Source organism: Rattus rattus, chromosome 3 (genome assembly GCF_011064425.1).
Source record: "Rattus rattus isolate New Zealand chromosome 3, Rrattus_CSIRO_v1, whole genome shotgun sequence".
Taxonomy (NCBI): domain Eukaryota; kingdom Metazoa; phylum Chordata; class Mammalia; order Rodentia; family Muridae; genus Rattus; species Rattus rattus.
In genome coordinates this window covers 187,242,130-187,269,495 of record NC_046156.1, presented here as the reverse complement: position 1 = coordinate 187,269,495, position 27,366 = coordinate 187,242,130, and the positions used below count along the sequence as shown (strand labels likewise).

Here is a 27,366-nt window from a genome sequence, read left to right as displayed (position 1 = left end):
GGGATCACTGGTAAGGATACTTCAGTGGCCTCTGTCAGCAAGGAGAACTTTGCAAACAGGCTGCCCTCTGCTTCGCAGACGCACTTCCAAAAGGAGCTTCTCGCTGAATTATTTTGCCGTGGCACATTATTCTAACTATGGAGTAAACATATTCATTGTAAAAAAAATTGGAACTGCTAAAAGAGTGCATTCATAAACTATAAATATAATGGTACCATCCCATGTGCCTCCCCAAATACATGTAGGTTACGCATAATATTATGTATTATATACAAGTGTGAAAAAACGGGGTCAGAGAGGTTGAACATTTCAAATATTTCAAATATTTTTACTTGCATACTCATACTTAAAATTTTTGTTTACAGTGGGTTGCAGTTCAATAAACTCATCTAAGCTAAAATATTGTTTAAAAGGGGCACTGAGCACACCTAGCTAATGAACATCATAGCTAAACATTCAACTTTCCAATACAACACTGAAGACAACCTGTAAGGCATAGAACACTGCACAGAATGTGTAAAAACAAGACAAAGCTAATAACAAGTATGTGTGTGTGTGTGTGTGTGTGTGTGTGTGTGTGTGTGCGCGCACGCGCGCTTGCTTGCACGTACGCACTTGTTAAAAGGTTAAAACTCCTTAGCTGAACTACGGCGAGACAGGAACCATCTATCTGAGTATCCTACTGTTCCATGCTATTTTGGTTGCAATGGTGGCACCTCCTTGTAACACCAGCACATTGAAGATGCAGAGGCAGGAGGATCAAGAGATCAGTGCCAGGGGTCAGGGAGCTGGCTCAATGATAATTACACTCTCTAGCTGTCCAGGGTGAAGATTTGATTCCCACCACCCACATGGTGGCTCACGCCATCTCTAACTCTGGTTCTCGGGGATCTGATGCCCTCTCCTGGCCTCCTCAGACACTAGGCACACACATGGTGCACAGGCATGCATATAGATAAAACAGCCATCTGCCTAAGAGATGGATTAAGATTAGCTTTAACAACATAATAAAACAAAACAAAGCTTAGGAACATAACAAGCCATTCCCGTATCTGTAGAATGAGCCTCTTCTCACACCGTAGGGGACTCTGAGTATGTCACATGTTCTCACAGTATCCTAGCAGTTTATCGCTATCTAGAACAAAATGATTTGTCTAGCATTTTTTCTCACTGGGGGGTGGGGCATTGAATTGGGAGTCACTGTTTCTGAGTCAAAACCTTAAATATCTATAAACTCAGTGCATGCAATATCGCACATTTTAATCCAGCAAAGGAAAGACTTCTCTATAGAGAATTTCATAATGAATTATTTTTGAAAGAACTAATAATCTGTATTTTCATAAATAAATTTCCTCTCCGTGCTGTATGTATAGGAAAGTGAAGTCCCTGAAAGAGATAGAAATGTACCAACTACCAAAGCCTGCTAAGGAGCAGAGAGCAGTGACGTCTGTGCTGTCTCCTCAGGAGAGAGCCATGCAGGGTATTCTGTCTAAACGCCGTGATAGTTGAGGCCATGATTTGGTTTTGTCTCCCCCCACCCCCATTTTTGAGATTACAAGACAACTACAACATCTCTCCCTTCCGTTTTCTCCATCCAAACCCTCCCTCAGACCTCTCCTCATTCTTTTGAACTTGTTGACCTCCTTTTCACTAACTGTTACTCCATGCACATATCTATAAACATATATTTTTCTAAGTATAACCTTCCCAGTCTATGGAATGTTGCCCAGGTGTATGTTCTCAGGGCTGATCGCTTGGCACTCGACGACTAAGTGGTGTGCTTTTTCCTGAGAGAAGACCATACGTCTCCTGCTCCTCACTCTCCTCTCTTGTCTAGTTTTTTGATGGGGGGACCAATCCAAGATTTCTTTTAAATTCTGTGGTATATTTTGACTCTTGGAAGTACTGAAATAGGAACAAGAATCATTTTCAAAATCTTGCTCACCTTACTAGTAAAAGACTGTGAGACCCATACTGCCCAGAGATAGTTCTCAAACGTGAGTGTGTATGATGCTGTGCCTGGTGACATAGCTTTTGTGTGTGTGTGTGTGTGTGTGTGTGTGTGTGTGTGTGTGTGTGTCCTGCTTCTCCTTTGAAGACAGAATCCGTTGCTCTGATAATATTCTTCATTCAAACAATCACTGAGGAAACCACCCGGAGGCTGCACTATCAGGGATAATGGTGCAAAAAATGAAAACAAAACAATAAAACCCTCTGACTCTTGTGCTTTGACAATAGTTCTAGATCATTGTATAATTTATATCTTTAATTGAAATAAGCCTCCGATTCCATGTCTTGGAAGACGGGATGGTAGTTCTAGCTTCTCTCTTGGATTGTTAAAAGGATTAAGTTAAGTAATAATCCATGTCAAAGAAAAATAAAATAAAAATCAAACACAAGCCTTAGCAGGCAATAAAACCTCAACCAATACTTAATAAAATTGTTCTTGTCAATGCTGACATTAAGATCATTATCCTGATTAGTAGCCTGAGACAGACTTCCTGCTCCTGACAGGATTAACTGGCCTGCTTGTTTGAAGGAAGAGTATTACCAGGCCATTATTCTTGCATTAGAAAGTGTAAGTGTGTAATTTTAAATTGTTGGTATAGTTGGTGCTCTCTTGACTACTGCCTGTACTACCGACTCTTCTAACATAGCTAAACTCATCTTACCTTAATGCTTCTCTTTTCTCTTCCTCTTATCCTCACCTCTATACATCACTGAAACTGAGCTGAGATCAGAGCAGTAGGCCCTTGGTGCTTTATAAAACTCATTAAGAGGGCATCAACATGACCTTGTCAAGTAAAATTGTGGCTTTGGTGCTTATGAGATTCTCCAGGTGACTGAGCTGTAAGGTGCACCTTGTGTCAGCTGCAGCAGGTGTCAGCTCGGTAAATTCTCCCAAATCTCCCTCACCAGCACAGCAATAACGCCTAACAAGGAGTTCAGAGCAGGCAGGGAGCCTGCAACCCCTGCTGTCCTGTGAGGCTGAGGCAGAGGGTAATCTTTTGAGCTCAGGAGTTCAAGATTAGCTTGAGTTAATAGCTAATATAGCAATGACGTGTCTCAATATCAAGAGGAAAAAAAAAGATGAAAGATTTGAAAGGATATGTAGATGACCATATATAGAGAATTCATCCCGTGAACAGTTCTGAAGTTCTTATATTTGATGCCAGAACTTTCCTAGGTGCTAAAGGCTTAAAAGCCACTTAATTCTCAGCTGCTGTCTGCAACGATCTTTCTGGAGCACAAGAATCTGATGCAGGACTCTTGGGTCCTGTTCAACATGTGCCTCTTTTGTGCAAAAGATTAATGTTTCTGAAATTTCTGGCTAGCTGGAAGATATTCCAGTCATTTCACAATGTACTGATTTGGCCAAGAATCTACTCAGGCTAAAACAGGCTATGTTGAAACACAAGTCAAGCGTAAGAGAAAATAGCATCGCACCAGTAAAATCTCTGCATTGTCCCCAACGAAAGATCTTCTCCAAGGCCAACTTCATGTTTGGTTAAACTACACAATGAGGATAAGTCACTGTGTTTAATGGAATTCCTCCCAGAGCTGTGGCTTTGTCAAATAGGTTACACTCTTTCTGGGTCCATGGAAAGAGACCACACCAGCTGCTTACCTGACAAATATTCTTTCCTTAAAATCTGTTAGAATTCTTCTTCATTTGCAGAACCCTGTCCAGAACATGACAGGGACAGAAAAAGGAGCCTTATAAGGTGCTGGCAGCCAACAAGCTTTTTCTTTTTTAAATCAAGTGCAAATGGTTGCCAAGTTTTTTAAGCTGGGACTGGTACAGGCAGACGCCGCAAGAGGTGGCTTCATTGTCCTTCCATAAAACAACTGGTTATGTATCTGAGTCTATCGTCTACTGGCCCCGGGTACCAGACGGGGCAGTTGAATGCCCCTTTAGAGGCAATCACTTCTGTTCAATGGGATCTTGTTTGTGTGATAGGACGTTGTTTTTAATTGATGTGAACCATGGTACTCTTTTAATAGCAGAAATTCGTAGTCTGTTATCCATGAATAAGTGTTGGAGGTCTGTAACGTCTTAAAATAACAGCAAACATTTACACAGTGCTTTGTCACATGGTATTTGACATACTTTATTCTCTTAACCATCATAATGAGCCCACCACACAGGTGCTGTTTTCATCCTCGTTTTTAATTTGAGAAAATTAGGCTGAAATAATTTACAGCTGGTGTAGTTTAAACCCCAGAACTACAAGTCAGTGATACCTCGATTCTAATGCAGGCTGTTGGACTCTAAAGTGCCTATCTAGCCATAACCACTAGCTCATACTAACTCTCTCACGAGTTATATTCAAAGATGTGTGTGGAGGGATTATAAGGCAATGGGTAGGTGTGTTTAGGATTTTTAAGGCTTATATTTCCAAGTTATCTGATTTTTAAGGATGGTGAGTCACAAATACCTAAATTTTCACATCTTCTGCTACAGGTGGGTAATGTGGGTAAACTTTTGAGAGTGACCTGAGCTGAGGCAATCTTGTCACATGCACAGGGCAGGAATGAGGCTTCTCAGGCTCTCCAGTTGTCCTATCAGCTAAATCACTTCGTTTGTAGATTAGGACGATGAGGGGGTCATGAGCAGAGAGTCTGGTGTTTAACTGATGTCATTTCTCAGTTCCTGTACCACTTACCCAGTATCGGCAGAGCTAAGAAAAGCTACAGGAAAACAAGTTAGGCAGCCCAAAGGCCCAGAAATCATACATATGGAATGTTCTATATAATTGTGTCATCTCTTGCTGACATGTTACCTGAAATGTTACCCAAGTGTCAATTTGAACATGCTTATGCTACTCAAAAACGATTCTATTGTCTATGATAAGCAAATAATTCCTGTTTTATTTTGTCTTGAACCAGAATTAGAATCTTATCCCCTTCTCTGACTTGATTATATCATAGCCACATGTAAAAGCATCTTGATGTGCAAGTAACGGTAGAATTCATTTTGACAGAGACATTCTTTGAGCTGGGAAAGCTGTCTTTGCCATTAGTGACATGAACTTGAAGGGCTGACAGTAGTCACTTCATTTGTGCTGGTGTCAAGATGCAGGCAGCCAGCCAAATTATGGAGATCATAATGAAATAACAAAAATTGTCTTAGGACACTCCAGTGTATTTACAGTGGAAGGAGCATGTCCTGCTTTTGACACTATGCCCTGTGTACTTTAATGTTCATTAACCCACTTCGTCCCTCAAATGTGAGTGGTTCACATCTAACAAGGAAATCCCAGGCTCAGGGAGCCCAAAAGACACAGAACACATTCCAGTCTAGGTCTGAGTCCAAAGCCCATGAAATTTGTATGACACTTTGGGGACCTGTATGGGTACTTTAAAATGGACCACTGGGTGCTAGAGAGGCAATGAGGATGAATAGATGAAGCCATGAACTTTAAGCCAGTGATTTCTCTAAATATCATTCATTTATGAAGCACAGTTGTAAAAATCCAAACGAGACCATGGACATGAAGCACAAAGAAAATACTCTTCACTGTTATTAGCTATTTATATAGTGTGACTCTTGGTAGAGTGCCCATGGAGCAGGCACAGCCAAGCTCATGGATAGTCTGCAAGGGTTGTCTGTGTAGCCTGCCATTGGGAGCTGTGAGGTTAGCAGCTCTCCTTCTGTCAAGACAGCAGACTCAGAAAACTGGATTAGTGAGGGAGTCTGACAGACCATAAGTGATCTGTGAGGTGCAACTCAGCAAAATTGACATTCAGACCACTTTTCAGGACATGGGCCAAGTCACCTTGATACATTTGGGGACACACATAGATCTGCCAACAGCAGCCACAGCGTTCATACTTAGGGCCTTCGTTGGAACTACACGTTGAAACCCAGGACTGTTTGCTTGCTTCAGTTCCCCAAACCCTGCTTCTTTGATTCCATTCCAATGTTTGCCATTGTTTAAGCTGTGTTTATTTTGGTAATAGGAACACCTGGCTTTTAGATGCAACTTAATCTCTACCATTCCAAAGATTCCCTTTCTGGGGTCATCTTAACATGATGTCTAGGCAATAAATATCTCAGGTTTCTACTCATCCCAAAGGATACCGAGCTCATATTACCACCACCTTTAAGTCCATACCTTTGCCCTTACCTTACAGCCCATATAAGGCATTTTCGTGTTATAAATATTTTAAATGTGCATGAGATTTCCTGGTGAAATACAGGTGTTGATATAATATTCAAAAGAGATAACTTCAATTCTCTGTAAACTTTCTAATCCATGGCAACCTCTTTCTTCTTCCAGATACTCCTGGTTTATTAGGGGAACAGAGAAAGGAAGGGATATATTTTGTCATTTCAAATGAAAATGGGAACCATAATATTCCAAGCTGCTCGATAAGACAAGTGTCTTAGGTAGGGTTTCCATTGCTATGAAGAGACACCGTGACCGAGGCAACTCTGATAAGGACAGTATTTAATTGGGGCTGGCTTACACGTTTAGAGGTTCAGTCCACTATCGTCAAGGCGGGAGGCATAGCAGTATCCAGGCAGACATGGTGTTGGAGATTGAGCTGAGAGTTCTACATCTCGTTCTAAAGGCAAACAGAAGACTGGCTTCTAGGCAGCTAGTTCTCAAAGCCCATGCCCACAGTGACATGCTTCTTTCAACAAGGCCATACTTACTCCAACAAGACCACATCTCCTAATAGTGCTATTCACTGGGCCATGCATATTCAAACCACTACAACAAGTAACGTATTTTTCTTATTCCACGTACAAATATGTATAAACTTATATTCATTGTGTTTAAATACAAACAAGCACTCCTTTCTTTCTTTATATGTACATACATGTAGGTGTTTACATTTCTTCTGATGAATGTATAAAGATTGTTTAGCATGAATTCAAATGAAAATATGAAGAAACCAGCTTTGAGGACAATTTTTTTTAAAGATTTATTTATTTATTATATATAAGTACATTGTAGCTGTCCTCAGACACACCAGAAGAGGATATCAGATCCCATTACAGATTATAGATGGTTGTGAGCCACCATGTGGGTGCTGGGAATTGAACTCAGGACTTCTGGAAGAGCAGTCAGTGCTCTTAACCATGGAACCATTTCTCTAGCCCAAGGATTATTATTATTTTTTTTTGTTCCTCATTTTCAGAGTCAGGATCTTATGTAGCCTAGGTTGGCTCACCTTGCTCTGGAGTCCAGAATGACCCGGAACTTCTGATCCTCCTGCCTCGACCTCCCAAGTACAGGAATATAAAGACAACATTTTTGTCCCTATTTCATAAATTTTCAGTTTGGGCTGAAAAGTACAAAACAGTACTGTATCTGTGTGCTGCATGTGCCTTCTATTGGCTGTTTGCCTCAGTGATACAGGTAATAGCCACAAGCACATGGGGCTCAACAACATACCTTCTTTATGAAGGCAATGTTATGTCTCCGTGATAAATGAGGGATTGGAATCTCAGACAGATTAACTAACTGTCTAACACTATCCAGATTCCCACTCCAAACTGCATCCTCTTCTCTCCCTCTTTTCCTTCTTTTCTGCTTTTTTCCCCCCTTCCATTCAGTTGTACACAAAATCCCAGCAACTAGATAGAGAATGCTGTAGAGACACAGGGCGCATAATCAGGGAGATTACAGGAAACCCACCCGACTCCTCTCTCTCCTTCCATCAAGCTATGGGCAGAGGAATGGGAGCAGGGCTCACTGCTGTGTAGTTGGAGTAAGGGATGCTGAAGTTGGAAAGAACCTTACGTATCAGCAGGTCTCACGATTCCAGCCTGATAACCTACCCCAGCTTTAGAAAATACAAATTTCTTGTAGGCAAATGGTTGGAACTGGAAAATATCATCCTGAGTGAGCTAACCCAATCACCAGACATACATGGTTTCATTGATAAATAGCCCAAATTTACCCTAGATGCCTAGAACATGGCTCGGATGATAAATGTAGAATGCTTCCAGATCAAGAATACCCTTGATTAAAACAGAATGTCAGAGCCTGCCCACATGTGGCCCATATATATTTGCAAGATGGATTCTGCAAAACCCTGAGAGACACAGCCAGAATACAGCAAACCAAGCGCAAACCTCTGTGTGAGGCTAGGAATCAATGCAGATTGAATACAACAATGGATTACCTAAAAGACCATGGACCCCCCCCTCCAATGAATATTGAGTGGAAAAGTGACTAATACTGAAACAACATCACGGGAAAGGCCTGAAATATTCAAGTTAATAAAAAAAAAAAAAAAAGAAAATACAAATCAGATCTATTGATTCAGAATGTCCAAGAGTATTTGCCTTCTAAAACCCCTGACCAAGCGATGTGTGAGCTAGCAATGCAGATTGAATGATGGATTCCCTGCCCCCCTCCATTGATAAAGTGACTTCTAACAACATCAGGAGGCCTGAGAAAATAATAATCAGATGGCAGCAGATTCTGAATGCACAGGTTAGTCTATTTCTCAAGAGAGGATTGGAAAGGGAGGTGGCTCTTATCGTGTGTTATAAAGAAACATATCCCACAGACAGTCTTTGCAAGTCTGTCCTGGAGCGTTGCTCTGTAATATCTTAACAAAATACTTCAATGTTTGTTTGTGGTATCTTTTAAGTCAAATTACACATGGACCATGTAAGTCTTTAAAATGCCGTTAGGGTGATTAACAAGGTATTGGACTCTACTCTAATCACTTCCAACATTTTCCTTTGGTTATATAGAAACATGTAAATATGTTATTTCATTTTATAGATTTGTATTCTGTGCAACAGTCTTGAATACTGTGCTTAGATAGTGTTTCTGCATTCTCAGGGGACACAGTACAATACAAATTTCCTTTGTTTTGAGCTTTATGAAATGTGAGCTAATCTGACCGTTTAGTCCTCCATTTACATTTTTATTCCAAAAATCAGAAGGTGTGAGTCTGACTCAGTACAGCTACTTGAATCTATGGGAGCCTGGGAATAGCATTGCTTTCCTTAAAGCCCCTCACATGAGAATAATCCATGCCTCTCCTATGGCCTGGTATCCAAGTCATTGTTAGAATTGCATCAAATACTGAAAATGAGCCTGGGAAATGTTTGAGAATAATGGGTGAATGCGGTGGAGTATCTGGCGTGTACAACTGAGATGCGCCCATCAATGTTTTACTGTGTGAAGTGTTGCTGACGCTGTGATGGCTTGATTATTGCCCGTCTTATACTTACGCCAACACACTGCTGTTCACAAATGGGTCCAGTAACATAATAGTAACTAGAATGGCAGGAAAGAAATGTGGGGCAGAGGGAGAAGGCACGGGGCAGAAGGCCTGAGGGAGGAAGGCTTTCATCTCTGCCTGGGTGGAATGAGAAGCCATCAGAAGCTCTTGCATGTGGTAAATGGTAAATCGCCACAATCCGAAGAGATCATTTTCATGGGGCCTGGGGTGCTTTTGTGGGCTCAAGGGCATGCATGGAATGGAAAGCCATAATTTCACTGCCAGTTTAAGGAGTAGCTCCCTCCTAGGGAACAACTTAGAACTGAATTATGAAAATATGAAATGAAGTATAGAAATGATTTGAGTTTTTTCCTCTCTATAAATTAAAATTTTAGCTCTAAAGTTCACAGAACGAGGAGGACAAAAGGGTTACACTTTAAGATTTTAAAACATTTCAGTTCTAGGAGAAAAAAAGCCAAAGGAAAGACGGTGCCTGAGTACCCCATGTTCGCAGACCTTTTGGTTTGCATTTCATGAGGCGCGGCCATCAGCTCACTCTAATTCTCAAGGCCTAGTTTCAAAAATTAGCGAAAGAAGATAATTTCAGAGGTCAGCAAAACAGGAGCTTATGGTGTTTTCTTTGTTTTTGTTTTTGTTTTGTTTTGCTCATTCTAACTTTAAAAATTTAAAATCTGACCTCTTACATGTATGGAAAAAAATAGAACTTTTATCAGAATGTTTTTTTTTCTATAAAAACGAACGTGTTTGCAATTAGATTATCACCATTCATAACTGGTGCTGCAGATGGAGATTAGATACTACATACATGGTGCATATGTGTGCTGCAGACTAAGAACTACACACATGATACATACCTGTGCTTCAGACTGAGCCTAAGTACTACATCCATGCTACATACCTGTTCTTCAGATGAAGAGTAAATGCGATACACATGGTAAATACTTGTACTTCAGACTTAGACTATATACTACATACATGGAATATACTTATGTATATACATATATGGTACATACCTATGCTATAGAATGAGACTAAATAGAACATACATGGTACATAACTGTGCTGCCGTCTGAGATAAATACTACATATTAAAATGACCGTGGCTATTAGGAAAGGCTCGAGGGGAGGATTCTGGCATCAGCTTCTGTAGCAGAGCAATCTTGGTGGATCCAAACCTGTACTACAGTCAGTTATTTTTACACCATACTTAGAGTTCCCTGTACAATTTGGATTACTCAATGAAAGAGAATGACTCACTTTTTATAAGTGAGAAATAAATGAGAACCAAGGTTATATGGAATAAACCCTACAATAAAATAGGAGGAAAACAAAATACACATAACTAGACTATCTGAATTAATCCAAAAAATATAGGTGTAAATCCCCCCAAAGTGGAAAAAAATGTATCTCAATATTTGAGAGAGTTGATGACATTTAATTGAGAGGACTTTTAATTGATAGAAAGATAAGCCTAGCATGATTTTCACTGAACACATAGTAGAAGTCAAAGCCCTAAGGGACAGGATTGAACATTACATCTCCGTTGGGCATGATTAAAGGAGCCATTATTGGTAGTCAGAAAACAGTAATGCTCTTCTCTTGGCTAAGGGCCTGGCAGGTGTGGGGGATTTGTGAACAGAGCTCCATGGACTCAGTCATCTAAGAAGAGTAAAACGGTGTCATGGTGGCTAGGAGCTGAAACACACTGGCACCACAGCTGGTCAAGTCTTGTTTCCTACTCCCAGGCGAGCTGTCAGTTCAGACAAGGAAGGACCTACAGCGTCAGATGCAGACTCTAGCACCCCCACTTTGAAGACCACAAGTCAATTCCGCTTCCTTGTAAAGGAGCTAGATAACGAAGTGGGTAGTGTCTTAAATTTGGATGAACTATGAAGTCCTCCTAGTTCTAAATCCTTCCTTGGATTTACACAGAGAATCGTGCGCATGCAGAATACTATCGTTTTCTAGAATCGCATTCCAGGGTAGCCTCTGATCTGCTGCTTTGGGACCCCATAGCTCAAGTGCAGCAGGAAGACAGATCCTAAGTGTTAGTGACTCCTGGGGCTGTGTCCCATCTGTGATCCAGAGATGAGCCCAAGCTTTAGCTCTGTGCCTGGAGCAGCTGCTCTGTCCCTTTCCCGATCACCTTCAAGGCAGAGTAGAACTGGCCTCGCCTTCGTTCTATAGAACATCACACTCCATGAAATGTTAGCAAGCTTATTTTCTCACACCCCTTATACATTTCTTAGATGGTGAGAAATTCCTTAATGGAAGTAGGTGTTAGTAATGAACTTAAAAAAAAAGAGAGAGAAGAAAATATAGGAGGCAAAAAAGGAAAGAGATGGTTGGTTCCACAGGGTCCTAGAAGACATTGACATGAGATGTTTGAAAGTAAAACGTATCTTTAGTCAGCAAGTTTACCTTGCTGTAACATACTGTGCTGGATATCACTGTGTTAACAAACCCCAAATCCAAGCAATTTAAACACTAGGTTCATGTCGGTAACATTCTACATTAGCACTTAGAAAGTCACCTCTCTAGCTTGTTCTCAAACCAGTAAACCGAGAGTCCTCAGGTCCCTCTGTCTGCCAGATATGGACATGCTGTAGCATATTCTGCATCTACCTGCAAGGAGAAGGAATGCCCAGGCAAGCATGTGGTGAGAGGTAGGGATCAGCCCGAAGATAGCATGTAGTATTTCTGCTCACAGCCAGTCACATGGCCAAGCAATGGGGCCATCTGTGTTAGGGAAGAAGCCAAAAATGGAATCTGGCAGCCAGCAAACAGGCTTTGCCCCATGGATGGTTTGGTTATAGAATTTCCAAGATCCTCTTATCTTTAACCACAACCATATCCAAAATCATTTCATGGAAACATGAAGGTTCTCATAACCCTTTAAAGTCATTATTAAAGGAAACCCTACATCCTTTTTAACAGTCAGTCAAACTCAATGTCTTAAAGCCTTAAACATGGTAACTATAATCCCCCAGTATGGCAACCACAGCCCACTGAGGAACTCTGTGCACAAGCATTCACACTTTCCTGTTTTCTTCTCCACGATGTGTTTTAAAAGAAGTCCAGAGGAGAGCAGTTGCTTGCGAACATCAGATAACGTGCCTGTAAAGCCTTTACCCTGGTAGAAGTAAAGCAGTAATGTCTAGCCCAGGCCACAGCACTCTCTGAAACCCTTTTCTGTTCTCTTCTACCCAGAGTGTGGAAACCCCATGTGTTTGGGTGGCTGAGGTTGGAAACTGAGTAATATCACTTCTCCAAAATAGATTTAATAGCAGGGCTGGGGAACGGTTTCCTGACCTGTTTGAGAGTGAATACAGATCCAGAGAAAAACACAGTTGTAGGAGTTTTCACATTCATTAGTAGAAAAAAATCAGACTCACATAACACTCCTAAAAGAAACTGTGGAATGACAATTACAATTTTGTTTTCAACCATAATTTTACCTGGCCTTTTTAAGTTTATCTAACCTAGAATATTTTATTGCTAAGGATTTTCCTGAGGGAGTCATCACTTAATAATTCTTACTCATCCAACTAAGGCTTTAGGAAAATTAATTTGTATAAGTCTAAATACAGCATAGCCAGAGATAGGATGGGAGTCATTTTTTGAAAGCCCACCTCCAAAAGGGAAATGTAGTATCTAGGGAGATAGTAAATCTGCAAGATGACTCTCATCAGACGTTCAAAGTGATTACATGTGCTGTTTGATGGGCTCACTCTCATATTACTCAGAAGCAGGGGGTGGTCATCATGGGAAAAATTGCTGGCAGAAGTGTGCGCTAGAACCTAAGATGGACGCTGTTTCTCGCTCACCTTCAGGGAGAGCGCTGCTGTTGCCTTTGGGCCATATCATTCCTTCCCACCTCCTTTCTGGCTGTGGATCCCCATTTGCAGTGAAGCTCTGAAGATCAGGTCCCAAGCCCTTGCTGACTGCTTGTCTTAGTTCCTTCCTTGTTCTGGAGGGGGAGGGGGATACTACATAATTACAGAATTTTGTGTAGCTTGAAAAACATAAGAGCTTTTTTTTCTTGATAACTTTTTTCAAAGTGAGCTCTCGGGTGCTATAAAACCTGGGCAACTCCTGATCACAGGGCTGATTATAGGTCAGGCTTGAAAATATGCAAAAATCTTCTTGATTAATATGTTCTTTATGGCTATAGCCTTTGAAGTTTCTTCCCAGATCATTTCTTTAAGTGAAATGTTCAACCTCATTTCTTCAAATAAATAGCCAATTACTAATCGAATTTTAAAAAAATAATGATACTTGTTTGAGGTAGAGCCATATACTTAGCCACAGTGGGTAACCAGTAGACAGCAGTGCTATATCTAAAGGTATTTATAAATTCACAATGTTTTATTGAGCAAATAGTACCCATAAGGCACAATTGTAGGTGCTTCTGATAGATACATCAAAGAAAATAGGTTAAAATATCTGCACGTTTGGAACATACATCCTAATAGGATGGAGACAATAGTAAATAAAAATTAGTATATGAAAGGCTAGTGAATATTGCGAAGACATAAAGAGAGGAAGAAATGATTAAACTCAGAGGCTAGGATGTCAGTCTTACGTAGGACAGTATGAGGCTAGCCCACTATGTGTAAAATTTTCACTATGGTAAGTTGGGAAAATATTACCCAGAGAGAGAGCACCATAGGTACAAAGAGCCCAGAAGAAGAACATGCACACAGTTCAGTGGGAAGAACGGCATTAGGTGACCTAAGATGAAAGTGTAACAGCCATTAGGGAAACCTCGGGCGACCCAGATCCTCAAGGATCTGTGGCCACTGTAAGGACATGGGGACTGGGGAGCGGGGACTTTGCCAGGACCTGATTATCATCTCAGCATGATTATTCTGTCTGCAACTTGAAGAATAAGTGAGAGGGAGTGGGAGGATGCGGGGGCATAGCACAAAAATATGTCTCCCAGTGAAAACATCTTTAAAACAATTATAGTTTGTTCTGTATTAAAAAGAAAAAAAAGAAGACAGAAATGTTCTCTGCCTCCTCTTTGCCTGTTGGAGTTGGAGAACTGTGTCTGAGAAATATGGTAAAAGAAAAAGCCTGACAGAACCAGAACCAGGGAAAGGAAACTGAGTCAGTAGTCCTCAGGGGCTGTTTCTGACCCCTCAGGTAAGCCAGTCTAGAGAAATGTGTCCTTTATGTGTTATAGGCAGTAACCCTTTACTAAAAATGTCCTTTGAGCCATGTGTGACGGCACATCCCTTTAGACTCAGCACTTGGGAAGCAGAAGTGGGCCCGTCTACATGAATTTTGGGCTAGCCTGGTCTACAAAGGGAGTTTCTAGGACAGCCAGGGTTACACGGCGAAACCCTGTTTGGAAAGAACAAAGAAAGGAAGAGAGACATTTGAAAATGCTTCTGTCCACCTGGAGGCTGTGTTTTCCACGCTTTCTGTTTGTTCTTTGCTGGGCAGAATTTTCTTAGTTTGACTTAATTTGCTTGTCTGTTCCTGTTCTCCTTTCTTTTTTTTTTTTTTTTCTTTTCTTTTGTTCGGAGCTGGGGACCGAACCCAGGGCCTTGCGCTCGCTAGGCAAGTGCTCTACCTCTGAGCTAAATCCCCAACCCCCCTGTTCTCCTTTCTTATGCATGTTCATGCATTAAAAACCTACAGCGGTGGACCTGTCTCTACTCCTCGTAATAAGCAACAATTTCCCTGCAATGCCCACCAAAATTCCAATGACATTTTTCAATGATGTAGAAGAGCAATTCTACTAGCAAGTCTGAAATTCACATGGAACCTGAATAGCCAGGACAGATTTAAGATATTATTGTACATGTATGTGCTGTGCTGAGAATGGGTGCGCTTATGCAGTAGCACATGTGTGGAGTTCAGTGGACAGTTTTGTGGAGCCTTCTTGGATTAGGACTCTATCTCCCTCAATGGTTGTCACCTCTGTGGTGGCCTTGTTTTCCAGCACAGGCACATTATAGATGACAGCTTTGAGGTTTGACTCTTTGGTCCACCACACTGGTCTAATGTGTATCTCATAAAAATGGAGTCCTTCTGTATTGTTTGACCAAAATGCACAAAGCCTGTCCTGCTTATTTTCTCTTATGTCAAACTCCATTTATCAACTTCATCTTACACTCCTTTATTGTCATTTGTCACCTGACTGTGACTTGTCACTGGCAAGTCATAAATGACTATTGTTTCACCTGATACTTTTACTAATAAACTATCAAACATCATTTCACTCATAAATAAGTACATACTGTGAGTACCAAGCTTTTGTTCATGAAAACCATATGTGAAACTGTAATAAAATTTAGTTCATGTTCTCTCTCTCTGTCTCTCTCTCTCTCTCTCTCTGTCTCTCTCTCTCTCTTTCCCTCCCCCCCCCCCTCTCTCTCTCTCTCTGTTCATTTGTGTACCTGTGCATGTGTGTGTGCATGCATGTGTGCACATATATAGGACAGCTCTTGTTTCAACTTTATATAGGTTCTGGGGGTAGAACTCAGAGGCCAACAAGTGCTTTGCCCACCATGACATTTTTTTAAACAACTACTATGGTTGTTTTTTCTTAAATGCCTACCCTCTGTGGAAATGCACAGAAAAAAATGCAAAGGAACAGCCACAGTACCATTTAATCTAGTAACGTAAAATATCCTGAATATCCTTGCTGACATTTGATGTTCAGTTTCTGCTTGAGAAGGCATCATATGTGCATAGCACTATAAACTGTAGTCTTCTATAGAGTCTGTAAAAAAATATCAAAATAGTTAATTTCGTGAAGTGCTTCCTATTGCAGAGGAGGTATCTGGCTCTCAGAAAAAAGTCGAGTGGTCCCATATCACTAGTGTTCTTAAGAAACACATTTTATAACCATATGGTCCTGATAAGAATGAATGAAATATTTGATATGAAGAAGAACTCTTTTTTTTTTTTTTTTTTGGTTTTTTTTTTTTTTTTTTTTTTCCCGGAGCTGGGGACCAACCCCAGGGCCTTGTGTTTGCTGGGCAAGCGCTCTACCACTGAGCTAAATCCCCAACCCCATGAAGAAGAACTCTTGATCATCATCCAGATATCTTATGCATGAGAGTCAACCTCCTTCTCCTCCCCAGTGGCTAGACACCATGTGTACCATTGGATAGCCAACAGTGAGGGATGCTGTACCCTTGGGGCAGTAAGCAACCCCCCCCCAAAAAAAAACAAACAAAAAGAAACCACCATAACAATGTAATTGCCTCTAGGCACAACTTACATCTGGAGATAAAAGATTGACACGTTGTTTCTACCCACTATATTCAGCTACAGCCTGCAGTAGTTGTTGGGACTTCTATGCCTTCCATATTTCCTACCACGGAACTGTTCTTTCTCCTTGGTGAGTCTCTACCCTATGCCAGGATGTTACCCCAGTTTTATGGAGGACGGTAGATGCCCTCAAAGCAGCTGAAGCTGTAAGAGCAAACGGGGCCAGCATCTGGCACCTCACTGATGGCCGGGGCACACTCCCCTGCTCTGTCCCATATGTCTCTTCCTCCCTCATGTCTCCATTTAGCTTCTCCTCGAAGTGTTGTGTTTAGACACACAGAGTGACTCACATAGAGACAATGATCTTGGTGGATGATCTCAGTGGAAGATAAAGATTAACAAAACTAAAACATTGGCCGCTGGCTCTACTGGGCATATACTAGCTGCCAGGCAATGAGCTAAATGCTTTCTAACCATATTCACTTCTAATCCTCATAATGGCCTCACAACTGCCTGCCGTTCTCTATCAGGAAGTGGGACCTTAAGCAGGTAAATGATTTAGCCAAGACGATCTGACTAATAAGGGACAGAACCAAGGCTCAAAATTTAACTCTGGTTTTCTACCTTAAACCCTCTTAGAATCCCTTCACCTTATAACATGAACCAAAATGCCTGTGTTCTGAACACACCATCGTTCTCAGCACACGGCTTCAGGAGCAGCAGACAGCTGCTTCTTCCTGGCTTTAGTTAAGGTTCCTAGGGTTCCCTGAGCATTCAGCTGGGTCTTTCCCAGGAAGCCTCCTAACAGAATGCTTAGTCCAGGGAACTCACATTGATAAGGACTCTTAGGAGACTAGCCACTGTAGTCCTTCCTGTGCCCCACCTCACGACCCTGAAGTCAGTGTTGAGATCTTAAAGGCTAGAGGAAATGAAATGAAGAATTTACTCAGGAAGGAAGCAGGCTCGGGAGAGATCCACATGGTAATCGAGAATCAAAATATTCCCACCAGAACATCAGGAAAAAATGGTGAGAAACAAACCTTAGCAAACCAGTTGTAAGGTTAGTAGAGAGGAAGTATGGGGACAGTGAGGCAGCTGGATTGGAGGTAGATAGAGACTCCATTACTATCCATTGATTGCACTAAAATGAAAATAAAAATGGGAAAATCTGGGAGCAGTTCTGTTGGTTGGCCAGTTTGTCTGATTTCTGTCTGTCTCTTGAGGAAACAAGGCTCCATAGAAAAAAATTGCCATCCACACACAACCTTCGAGAGCTCTGAATGCATCATTCCAACAGATCTTGACTCTTATCCCACCCCCAACCCCCCAGGGACCAATATAGCAGTATCATCATTTTCCTGCAACCATCTATTGCTATAAGCCAGATCCTATAAGATGTGTGAATGCCTGCACTGCATTCAGGGGGAAAATACATGGGATATTATAGCATGCCATTGTTTTCCATGAGCTAAGACCTTTTACAGATTTCCAAACACTCCCTTAATCCCAGGAGGATCCTCTGATCCTTGGGAATCTCACTTTTCCTTGTCTCTTTGATGCCAACAACTGAATTAACTGCTCTCCCCACCCCCACCTCTCTCTCGGTTTATTAATACCAAGGACTAGAGACAAAGCCATGTTTCAAAACCAGGCAGCTCATTTCAAGCCATCTCTGTTTGCAGCATAAACTAGCTCGCGGTTTAAATGAAGCTAATTTTCAGAAAGTTAAGCCAATAATAAGTAGTCTCACACTCAGTTGATTTGTAGCCTACAGCGTAAGACAAGTACTGGCTTTTGTTATTTCTACCCAACAAGATCTCTCTGCAGGCGCGACCCTCCTTTTCATACTTGAAGAGTTTAGTTAAGAAGCCTTTTATTTGGGAGGGGTTCCTCCCTCATCCTTTGGTTCTTGATTTATTTTCTATTTCGTGGCTATTCTACTCTCCCCATAATCGCAGAAACAGCACATTTGTTTTCACAGATCTAGCCACATGAACGTAAACAGTCTCCCACGTGTCAGACCTAGGCATAGGCTGTTAAACAGCCATGTGTCTTTCCACATATCTCTCTATTGTGAGCTGATGCTTACACGCCTTGGCGCAGTTCCTATTCACATCCCAGCCTACCTGTACAGTACAGTGTCGCCACTTTTGAATGTCCCTACCGCTCTTTAGCACCATCCTACAAATGCAGTCCAACTCTGTGTCCTGTTTGACTACTCGCCACCACCCTATCCCAAGCTTGCTTATGTTGCTTCACTTTGACTGGGCATCCTTCGTTCTGACTGGGTCCTTTACCCCTTCCATGCATTAAGCTTCCTTTATATATGTTTTCTCTTGACATATCTGATTCCTCAATTCATATAGCACTGTGCTTTTCTGCTTGGAGGCTATTTAGAACTGGTGCTATATGTTTGGCCTTTTTTTCTTTATAGATGTTACTGCCTTGCTTCCTATATCTGTATCCCGCCACCCAAGTATTAATCTAAGAACAATTACTGAACTACACAAGCTCGCTCACTAAATTCTTCATTATGTAAAAGCTTTCTATAGTGTTATTCACCACTGCTGATATTTGGTAATACTTTGAACTAGGTATTTTCAGTAATATTGCTTTTCCCTGATAATGAATTTTGATTAAAGAAGCACTTACTAAATAGAAGGCTAGCATGCTCATGTCACATATGACCAAATGCCCACCTCCCAAATCAAACTACTCTGAGAAAAGTTGCATTCCCAAATTTCAAAGGTTTTCCCAGGATATTGCTGATATCAATGGTGCCTTGTTCAGTATAACAGACATTGAGTGATGTACTTTGAAGGGTCAGTGATGTCTTCCTGAGTAATTTTAAAGTAAAGGTCCAATAGAACATCAGCTCCTCCTCGTCAGCCTGGTCCCAAGGCAGATTCTTAGCCAAGCATGCATGGTGTATAGCTTTAGTCCCAGATACTCGGAGGACTGAGGCTGGAAGGTCATTTGAACCTCTAAGTGATAGACCAGTCTGACCATTCTTGGAAAAAGAAAGAAATGAATTAATTTAAAAGTAAAGCTAATTTAACTGTTTCTTAGATAGATGAAATATTAGTAAATGTTTATAAGCAGTTTAATAGATTTTGAGGCGTTATTTTAGATAATATTTAAGAGGTTTTCGTGAGTCTTTAATAGGTAATGTAGACCTTCCCATTACTTTATAATGCATTCTCCATATTTAAGAACATTCTCTCCATCTAGTGGACAAAGTGTTATATTACATCTACAGACAGCAAAGACCCTAGTTAGATCTCAGAACAGACATAATTTATCCAGTTAGTAAATGTTTTGATTTTTATGATAGTATTATTATCAAAATTTTTTAAGATATCTAGTATTATTTTTCCAAAATAATCTATAGTAGGATGTCTCTGTAAGCTAATATTTTTCTTAATGGAATTTAAAAACATTTTATTTGAAAAACATTAAATTAATGGGGTGTTTTTGGCGATTGAGTTTCAATTAATCTATTAAACTGAAAAAAAGTGAACCCCAAACCATACTCTTCTATCTCCTTTATTGTACAAGAAGAATATGGAGAGAGAAGTTTCCTTCTGTTCCATTTAACACTAACATCATTCTGCTAAATAATAAGAGGAAGCAAGCACAGATGCTTTGTAGAGAATTTCCATCCTTAGATCCTCTGTGACTGTCTCCTTAAAGGGAAATATATCCCATCCCTCCCTACTCTTCTGAATAGGATCTTCCAAACGCATATTGAGTAGTGTTAAAGGCTCACTTTAGTCACTACTCTTCTATGAAGCATCACAGGTAGGCCAGCCTGAATTAATACTATTGCTTTTACAGTTTTTAATCACAGTATACTCATATTAAGTGTTTAAGAAATGAATAACACCCAAAAAGAGCCTCTCTAAGTTCCCCAGATACCACTCTTTACAGCAGTTGAAACACTGTCTTACCCCTGCCTGAAGGTTTGATTCGGGTGTTGCTTGGTCACCGATGAATAGTGATCAGTGATTTAATGATTCCCCCATTACTTGGCTTACTTGGAACACTTGGGACATGACACTAAGTATGAATAAATCTAGAAAAGAAAAATTTAAAAATGTTTTAAACTAGTGGGCCACAAATTGTGTGTGTGTGTGTGTGTGTGTGTGTGTGTGTGTGTGTGTGTGTGTGTGTTTAAAGGGGTGGTTGCACACACACATGGGCAGGCTGAAAACTAACCCCAGGGCATTGTGTATGTAGGGCAGCACTGTACAACTGAGCTACATGTTCAGTTCTGGAGAAAGATTCTAATGGGGACATGTCGGTAATCATTTAATTTAAATTCATTTGTGCATTCAGTAATTCCCTTTAGCCACATACCCCCTGGCCTATCCCAGGATGTCACTCTCTTCTCTGAAGAACAGATGAGAATTGAATTTGATGCTGATTGATGTCTCACTAGAAAAGGGTTTTTTGTTTTGTTTCTGTTTTGTTTTGTTTTGTCTTTTGAGAAAGTCTATCTGGGTTATAATGACAATTCCACCGAAAACTGTGTATATGGCTATTTTTTATCTACCAACTTTAAAAATCTGTTCTGAACTCAATGCATTTCATTTCTTCAATGTTTATTTACCTTACTTAATACAGGAGTTTGTTTTTCTGTGTTGTGCTGGAGGCTGAAAACAGGGACTAATGTGTGTCAGCCATTTGACTCTACCATTGATCTATGCTTCTAGCCCCAGTAAAGGGTAGAGACTTATACACATACAGGTACATATATACATACAAGATATGTCCTTTGACAATTTGGTAGAACATGTTTTGGTCATATTCACCCTCTCTCCTCCAACTTTTCTCATATGCATCCCTTGTTTCTTTCCCACCCAATTTTACATCTCCCTGCATCCTGGTCAATATGTTCTACCCAAATACTTTTGAATAACGTGGCCTCCCACTGAAGCATTGTATGTTTATCAGGGGCTATACTCCTTGAGACAACTGCTTTTCCCAACAGCTAACCGCTCATACTCTTCCTCAACTAAGAGGGAGACTGTCCATTCCCCACTCCATTCAGGGATTTGGTCTGTCTTAGATTTGTACAAGTATTGTGCATGCTGTCACAACATCTGTGAATTCATATTGAAGCTACCCTGTTGTGTCCACAAGATATTTTGTTGTAGTTATCTACTGCTGCTGGCTTTTAAAGTCTTTCGTCCTATTCTCTTCTACAGTGGTTCTTGAGCTTTTAGAAGAGGGATACAAGACATATGTTCCACTTAGAGTTAGTAGTTCTGGAGTCTCATATTGTCTACCCCCTAGGCCAGTAGCTTGTCTCAGGGTCATTCACCATCTATTGCAAATAGAAGACCCTAAGATCAAGGATGAGAGATGCATTAATCTATTGGTATAATTATACATCATTAGGGATTAATGTTTTATTCATTTAGCATCAGAATAGTAATAGGTTCTCTATTTGAGTCTATGACATGGGTTCTTGACCCATCCAATAAAAGTTTTTGAAAGAATACATGAAGTGCTCAGATACCTCAAAGTCCATTTTGTGAGAGTTCAAAATCTACACAGGAAGACATTTACCATGTACTAAATGTTTTCGATTAACTGTCTGTCTTGACCATAAGAAACTAATAGGGGAGTGTCTTTGGTAGCATGAAGGATACTTCACAAGGCTCTGAGGTTTCTGGCAAAACTTTTTAGATAAAAACTAAGTCCTGAGGAATGAATGTCAATAGTCTTAGCAAAGGAGAGGTGAGTAAACAAAAGAGCAACCCAGGAAGCAATAGCCAGAGAGGGGTGGTAAGTCAATGGAAGTTGACTGTAAACTGCCTGATGGTACAAGTGTACCTTGGGATGAGAAGATGGTTGCTTGCAGCTGAGAGATGATCAAGACCTTCAGTCCAGCCAAGAGTTTTTATTTCATTCTGGAGCAAAGTGAGTTAATGAAGGGTTTTGACTGATGAATGTTGTATTCAGTATTTCTTGCATTCTAAGATCTTTATCTAGATATTTATGCTAGATAAAGTCTGGAAAACAGATTCAAGAAATTAAAGGCCATTATGTGTTCACAGCAAAGAATGGAGAAAGTAACAATTGAATAGGTATAGTGTGAGAAGGAAAAGCCGCCCATGTTCAAGTGGATCGTGACATCAGACAGTCGTAGTTGTTCAACCAAACTCTACTATTTACTGAATTACTATAAATTTGTTCTTTTCTAAATAGGAATTTTGTGCTCAGAGCTACTTTGCATAATGACTTAGTTTTTTCAATGAAGTTAGGTTTAGAAAGACTTATGCTTTGTAAATAATCAAAAGTTTAGGAAAATAAGAATGTTAACCCAACATTTTGTTTACAGTCATGGGTTTGTTTGTTTGTTTGTGTGTTTGTTTGCGGTGTTAGGGCTCAGACTCAGGGTGTTTGTGTACTACACAAACATGCTACCACTACATTTCTAGTTCATCTCTAAACCTGGGCTAACTGCTCTGCTGAGATATCAACATGCCGGAGCTCCCACCAAATTAACTCTCTCCCTCTATTCACAGTTTCGATGTGGACAATGGCACATCAGCGGGACGGAGTCCCTTGGATCCCATGACCAGCCCAGGGTCTGGGCTAATTCTCCAAGCAAACTTTGTGCACAGTCAACGCCGGGAGTCCTTCCTGTATCGATCAGACAGCGATTATGACCTCTCTCCAAAGTCTATGTCCAGGAACTCCTCGATTGCCAGTGATATGTGAGTATAAGCATGGGCAGAAGCACCTACATAAACCTGAGCAGATTCATCTCTGTAGGGGATGATGTCATAATGATGATTTCGTCCAGCCACATCCTCCTCCTTTGATGCAGAAAGTGAATAAAATCATCCAAGCTGAAGAGAAATAATAGCTTTAACTCGAATGCACTGTCACCTTGATTAAAGGGAATAACATTTTCTCAGAAAGTGTATTGTTTGGGAAAAGTAGAATTAAACATTTAATGGAAAATTACCCTTAAGACATCAGCTTATATTTATGGGAGACTCAAACTTTAGATACTCAGACAATTTTCTACTATTTTTAAAAGCCTTAAATTTAGGTTGAAGATCCCTATGACAGGAAGATAGACAGTGTATTGACTATATCTCAGTTGATATGTACAGACATGAAACTGACAAGATCTTTTGGGGATTTTGTACAAATGGAACCAGGTTCCAAATATAAATCACTAGGTGCAATATACTCCAATTCACTTAAGACGTGGAGTAGATTAGAAATGAATTCAAAATAATGGCCTTGAGATAATACAGGGATTATCACTCATTTCCCCAGAACATTCAGTTTGTATGCTTATTATACATTTGTAATAGTTTTGTGTTGAGGAAACTTGTGCACAGGTCCCTATTCTTACTTAATATGTGCACTGTCATATTTGGCAATGGACACAATTAGCCTTCTCTCTCCTCTAGATCTAAACATTCATCCTGCTACTCTCATCTTCTTGCAACACCCTCACAGGACCTACTTACAGTTCATCTTATAGGACCCTTTGTGGGTTCAGTGTTATTCTTGGTACCCTAAAAGCTCTCCCAGGCAGTAGACCAAGCAACAGCCTCAAATGGGCATCTAGAAATAAGAATAGACTTTGCCTAGTTTGTAACCTTTAGTTCTCAGTTCCCCCTTCTCGCATCAGTTGTTACTAATGACTACTCTTCTTCCTAAATAACTTCCCATTGCCAGAGTGTCTTTTTGTATTATCTTCTATAGGTCCATAGGATGTTTATTTATTTATTTAGACACAATGAGAATATCTCTAGAACTCTTAGAACAGTTCTTGAGCTCTGGATTTAAGGGGAAGGAAGGACTGCTATTAAACTATTTGTAATAAAATGTGAGTACCACCTTGAGGTTTTAGAATTAGAACCCCAATAGGTTGGGGAGTGAGGTAAAAGTGGTTCTCTAAGGCAGTAAATGCATATTTTTTAGAAAATCGAGGAAAAGGAGGAGTGAGAGAGTTAAAGCTGACTAAGGAGGAAAAAATTAAAGAGGAAGGAATTAATAACACAAGCTGAGTGAAGGCCCAGAAGCTAGAGACTAAAATTCAGGAAAAAAAGATGATTACAGATAAATGTACAGCTACAATAGTGCTCAAGAAACAGTGTCTGGAAAAATGACAGAGGCTGGGATTTTATTTCTTTTTAAAGATTTATTTATGTATTTTATGTTATGTGAGTACACTGTCACTCTCTTCAGTCACACCAGAAGAGGGCATCAGATCCCATTACAGATGGTTGTGAGCCACCCTGTGGTTGCTGAGAACTGAACTCAGGACCTCTGGAAAAGCAGTCAGTGCTCTTAACCACTGATCCATCCCTCAAGCCCCTGGGGTTGTATTCTTAAGAGAAGACAAAGGAGAAAACCATAAAAGAAGAAATATAAAGATGGAGATGAAGGAAAGACAGGGTTTAGAGAATTATTGGCTGATGATGTCTACTTTTCCATCAAACAAGAGTCATTGTCGCCAGTGAGAGTGGGGTAGGCAGCTGGAGACAAGGTGAGAGGACAAAGCCACTGCATACCCAAGCCTGGGGATACACTCCTGTAATTTCAGCTACTCAGAGGTTGAAGCAAAATGTTGTTGAATTCACACAGTGAGACCCTACCTCAAAGGGAAAAGTAGGAATAGGACTGGAGATGTAGCCCCCAGTGGTAGAGTGCCTACCTAGCATAATATATGTGAGACTCATACAGTGAGGAAGGTCAATACGCTGATCAAGCAAGAGAACGACACACTAGAGGGATTGATAAAGGAGTGCTCAGTCCAAGAATCCCTGTGGTTAGCCAAAAAAAGCTTTCTAGTGCAACTTCATTAAAAGTGAAACAACAAAATAGACAAACACCTCTCCCAAGGACCACAGAACATTGAGGAAGAGGGGAGGAAAGAATGTAAGTGTCAAAGGACAGAGAGGTGTGTGGTAAAAAAGACTTCCAGACACGGCCATTTCAATCATGGACTCTCTGTAGCTGTGATTGTCTACAGAAGACCTATAGAAGATTGGGCCTGCCATAATTTCACCATGTATGGGGAAGGGGCCCACGAGGTCCTAACCATTCCTAAGGGACTATGGTCAATTAACAGGCAAGAAATGCTAATGAAACTCAGTGAACCACACAAAAATAGACATTGAAGTATGAGGAAGACTTGTTGAGAAGAAAGTAAGAGAGCAAGGGATTGGAAATGAAAACAACTAAATTTTGTTTAATGAATGAAAGAAAGTATTGAGCAATTAAAACATATTAGAAAGAAAGGTCAGAGAACTTGTAGTGGGTAAGTGGATAAGTATTTTAATGGTTAAATGCTCTGCTCATTAAAATCTAGAAAAACAATTTTGTTATGCTAATGCATAGGCCCTGTGTCCCATACCTTCTATTCAAGTTAGGAAAGGCTAAATGTGCACCTCCATTTTATGAAAAGCTGGTGATATTTCACATTCTAAAAAGGCCTTTATTTCCAAAGCCCTATACAAGAATGACCTCATTTTACCCTGTACCAATTCAAGAGTTCCTTTATCTACTGGGAGGACTCATGTAGGAATGACAAATTGAATCTGACCATGATGCAACTCTGTATATTGTTGGAAAATAATGCCTTGACACGCTCAGCTTTCTGAGTTCCTCGGTATATTTTCCTAGGAGAAATGAGGCATTCCTTTCACACTTGCTGAGAAACAAGATAAACAAAGTAATTATGACTTCATGTTTAATTTAATTCAGCATTTATCTTCCACACATACATAACTCTGCTCTCCCTTTATTTGATGGTTTATGTGCCCATGTGTGCATCAGATTCCTTTAACTAGTTCCCAGCATGTTCAGTGTCCTTAGCTCTACTACACAACTGTGTGTTTTACAGAGAGTGATCTTATTAAAATCTACTTGGCTTGCTTGATGAGTCTGTATATGTTGTTCTTACCTAGCATTACAACAGATAAAATCCCTTAGTGTCAAGAGTTTATAAGTCTTTGAATGAAATGTTTTAGAAAAACCAAATTATCTGTAAGTTTGGGTATAATTGTTTAATTAATTACAAAATGAGAAGAAAGAAATCATCCCTTCCTAGCAAGATGCCACTGTCTTATCATCCATAAATAACAATTAATAAGTAGCAGGGGTACAGAAAGGAAAAAGTCCACAGTGATGGTCATAAGAGACATCATGTGTGCATAATACACTTTACTTTTCTGAGTATCTTTGTATTTGCTGTCTCATTTCATCCCTCAGTTCTTTAAATGGAGATATTAATATGCTATTTGTGAATAAGAGACCCAGAGTATAAAAATGTTTATCTTTTAAAGATACAAATAAAAGTTTTGATCATCTGTAAAGAACATCACTTTGATTATACCATTGTGGACAATATTTGTGAGTAGATAGACAAAACTCATTTGACTAATGAACTGGCTATGAAGTACTATTAAAATTTGGTGAAAAATAAACCATGACAAATCTTATGGTGCATAAAAACAATAAAGCAGCCATGCACCTGACTTAGAAAATTTGAGCATTTCTATAGTATGAAGAAGTTCAGAATCTACAAATATTCACTTATAGAAGGTAGATGTTTCTGGAAAGTTCTGCTGAGTTTATTAAACCCAAATGCCACAAAAGTGACTTAATTGCTAACATGCTTATCATGTGACCATAAGCACCTTAGTTTGGATCCCAGCGCCCTTGTAAAAGGTAGGTGGGGCAGCAGTACATACCTGTAATCCCAGAGATTGGAGGTGTCCATAGAGTTCAATAGTAAGCCATTTCAGGGCATCTATTCATGGTTTTACTCTGGGTTAAGTAATTTTTCCTTGGACTCTGTCTGAAATATCTCAGAAAGAAAAGCAAAACAAAAGCAGACTTGGTTCACTGGAAAGATTCTACTCCCCAGTGAACTAC

At 40.2% G+C, this 27,366-nt stretch overlaps 1 protein-coding gene across 3 annotated transcripts in view; it reads left to right on the top strand.

Moving 5' to 3' along the window:
* Positions 1 to 27,366, top strand: part of Pde4d (phosphodiesterase 4D) — a 798,677-nt gene that overhangs the window by 583,704 nt on the left and 187,607 nt on the right. For all 3 annotated transcript variants that reach the window (XM_032898910.1, XM_032898911.1, XM_032898912.1), the window contains exon 2: positions 22,986 to 23,177. In XM_032898910.1, the coding sequence (XP_032754801.1) occupies positions 22,986 to 23,177 (192 nt within the window). The remainder of the gene's footprint in view (positions 1 to 22,985; positions 23,178 to 27,366) is intronic.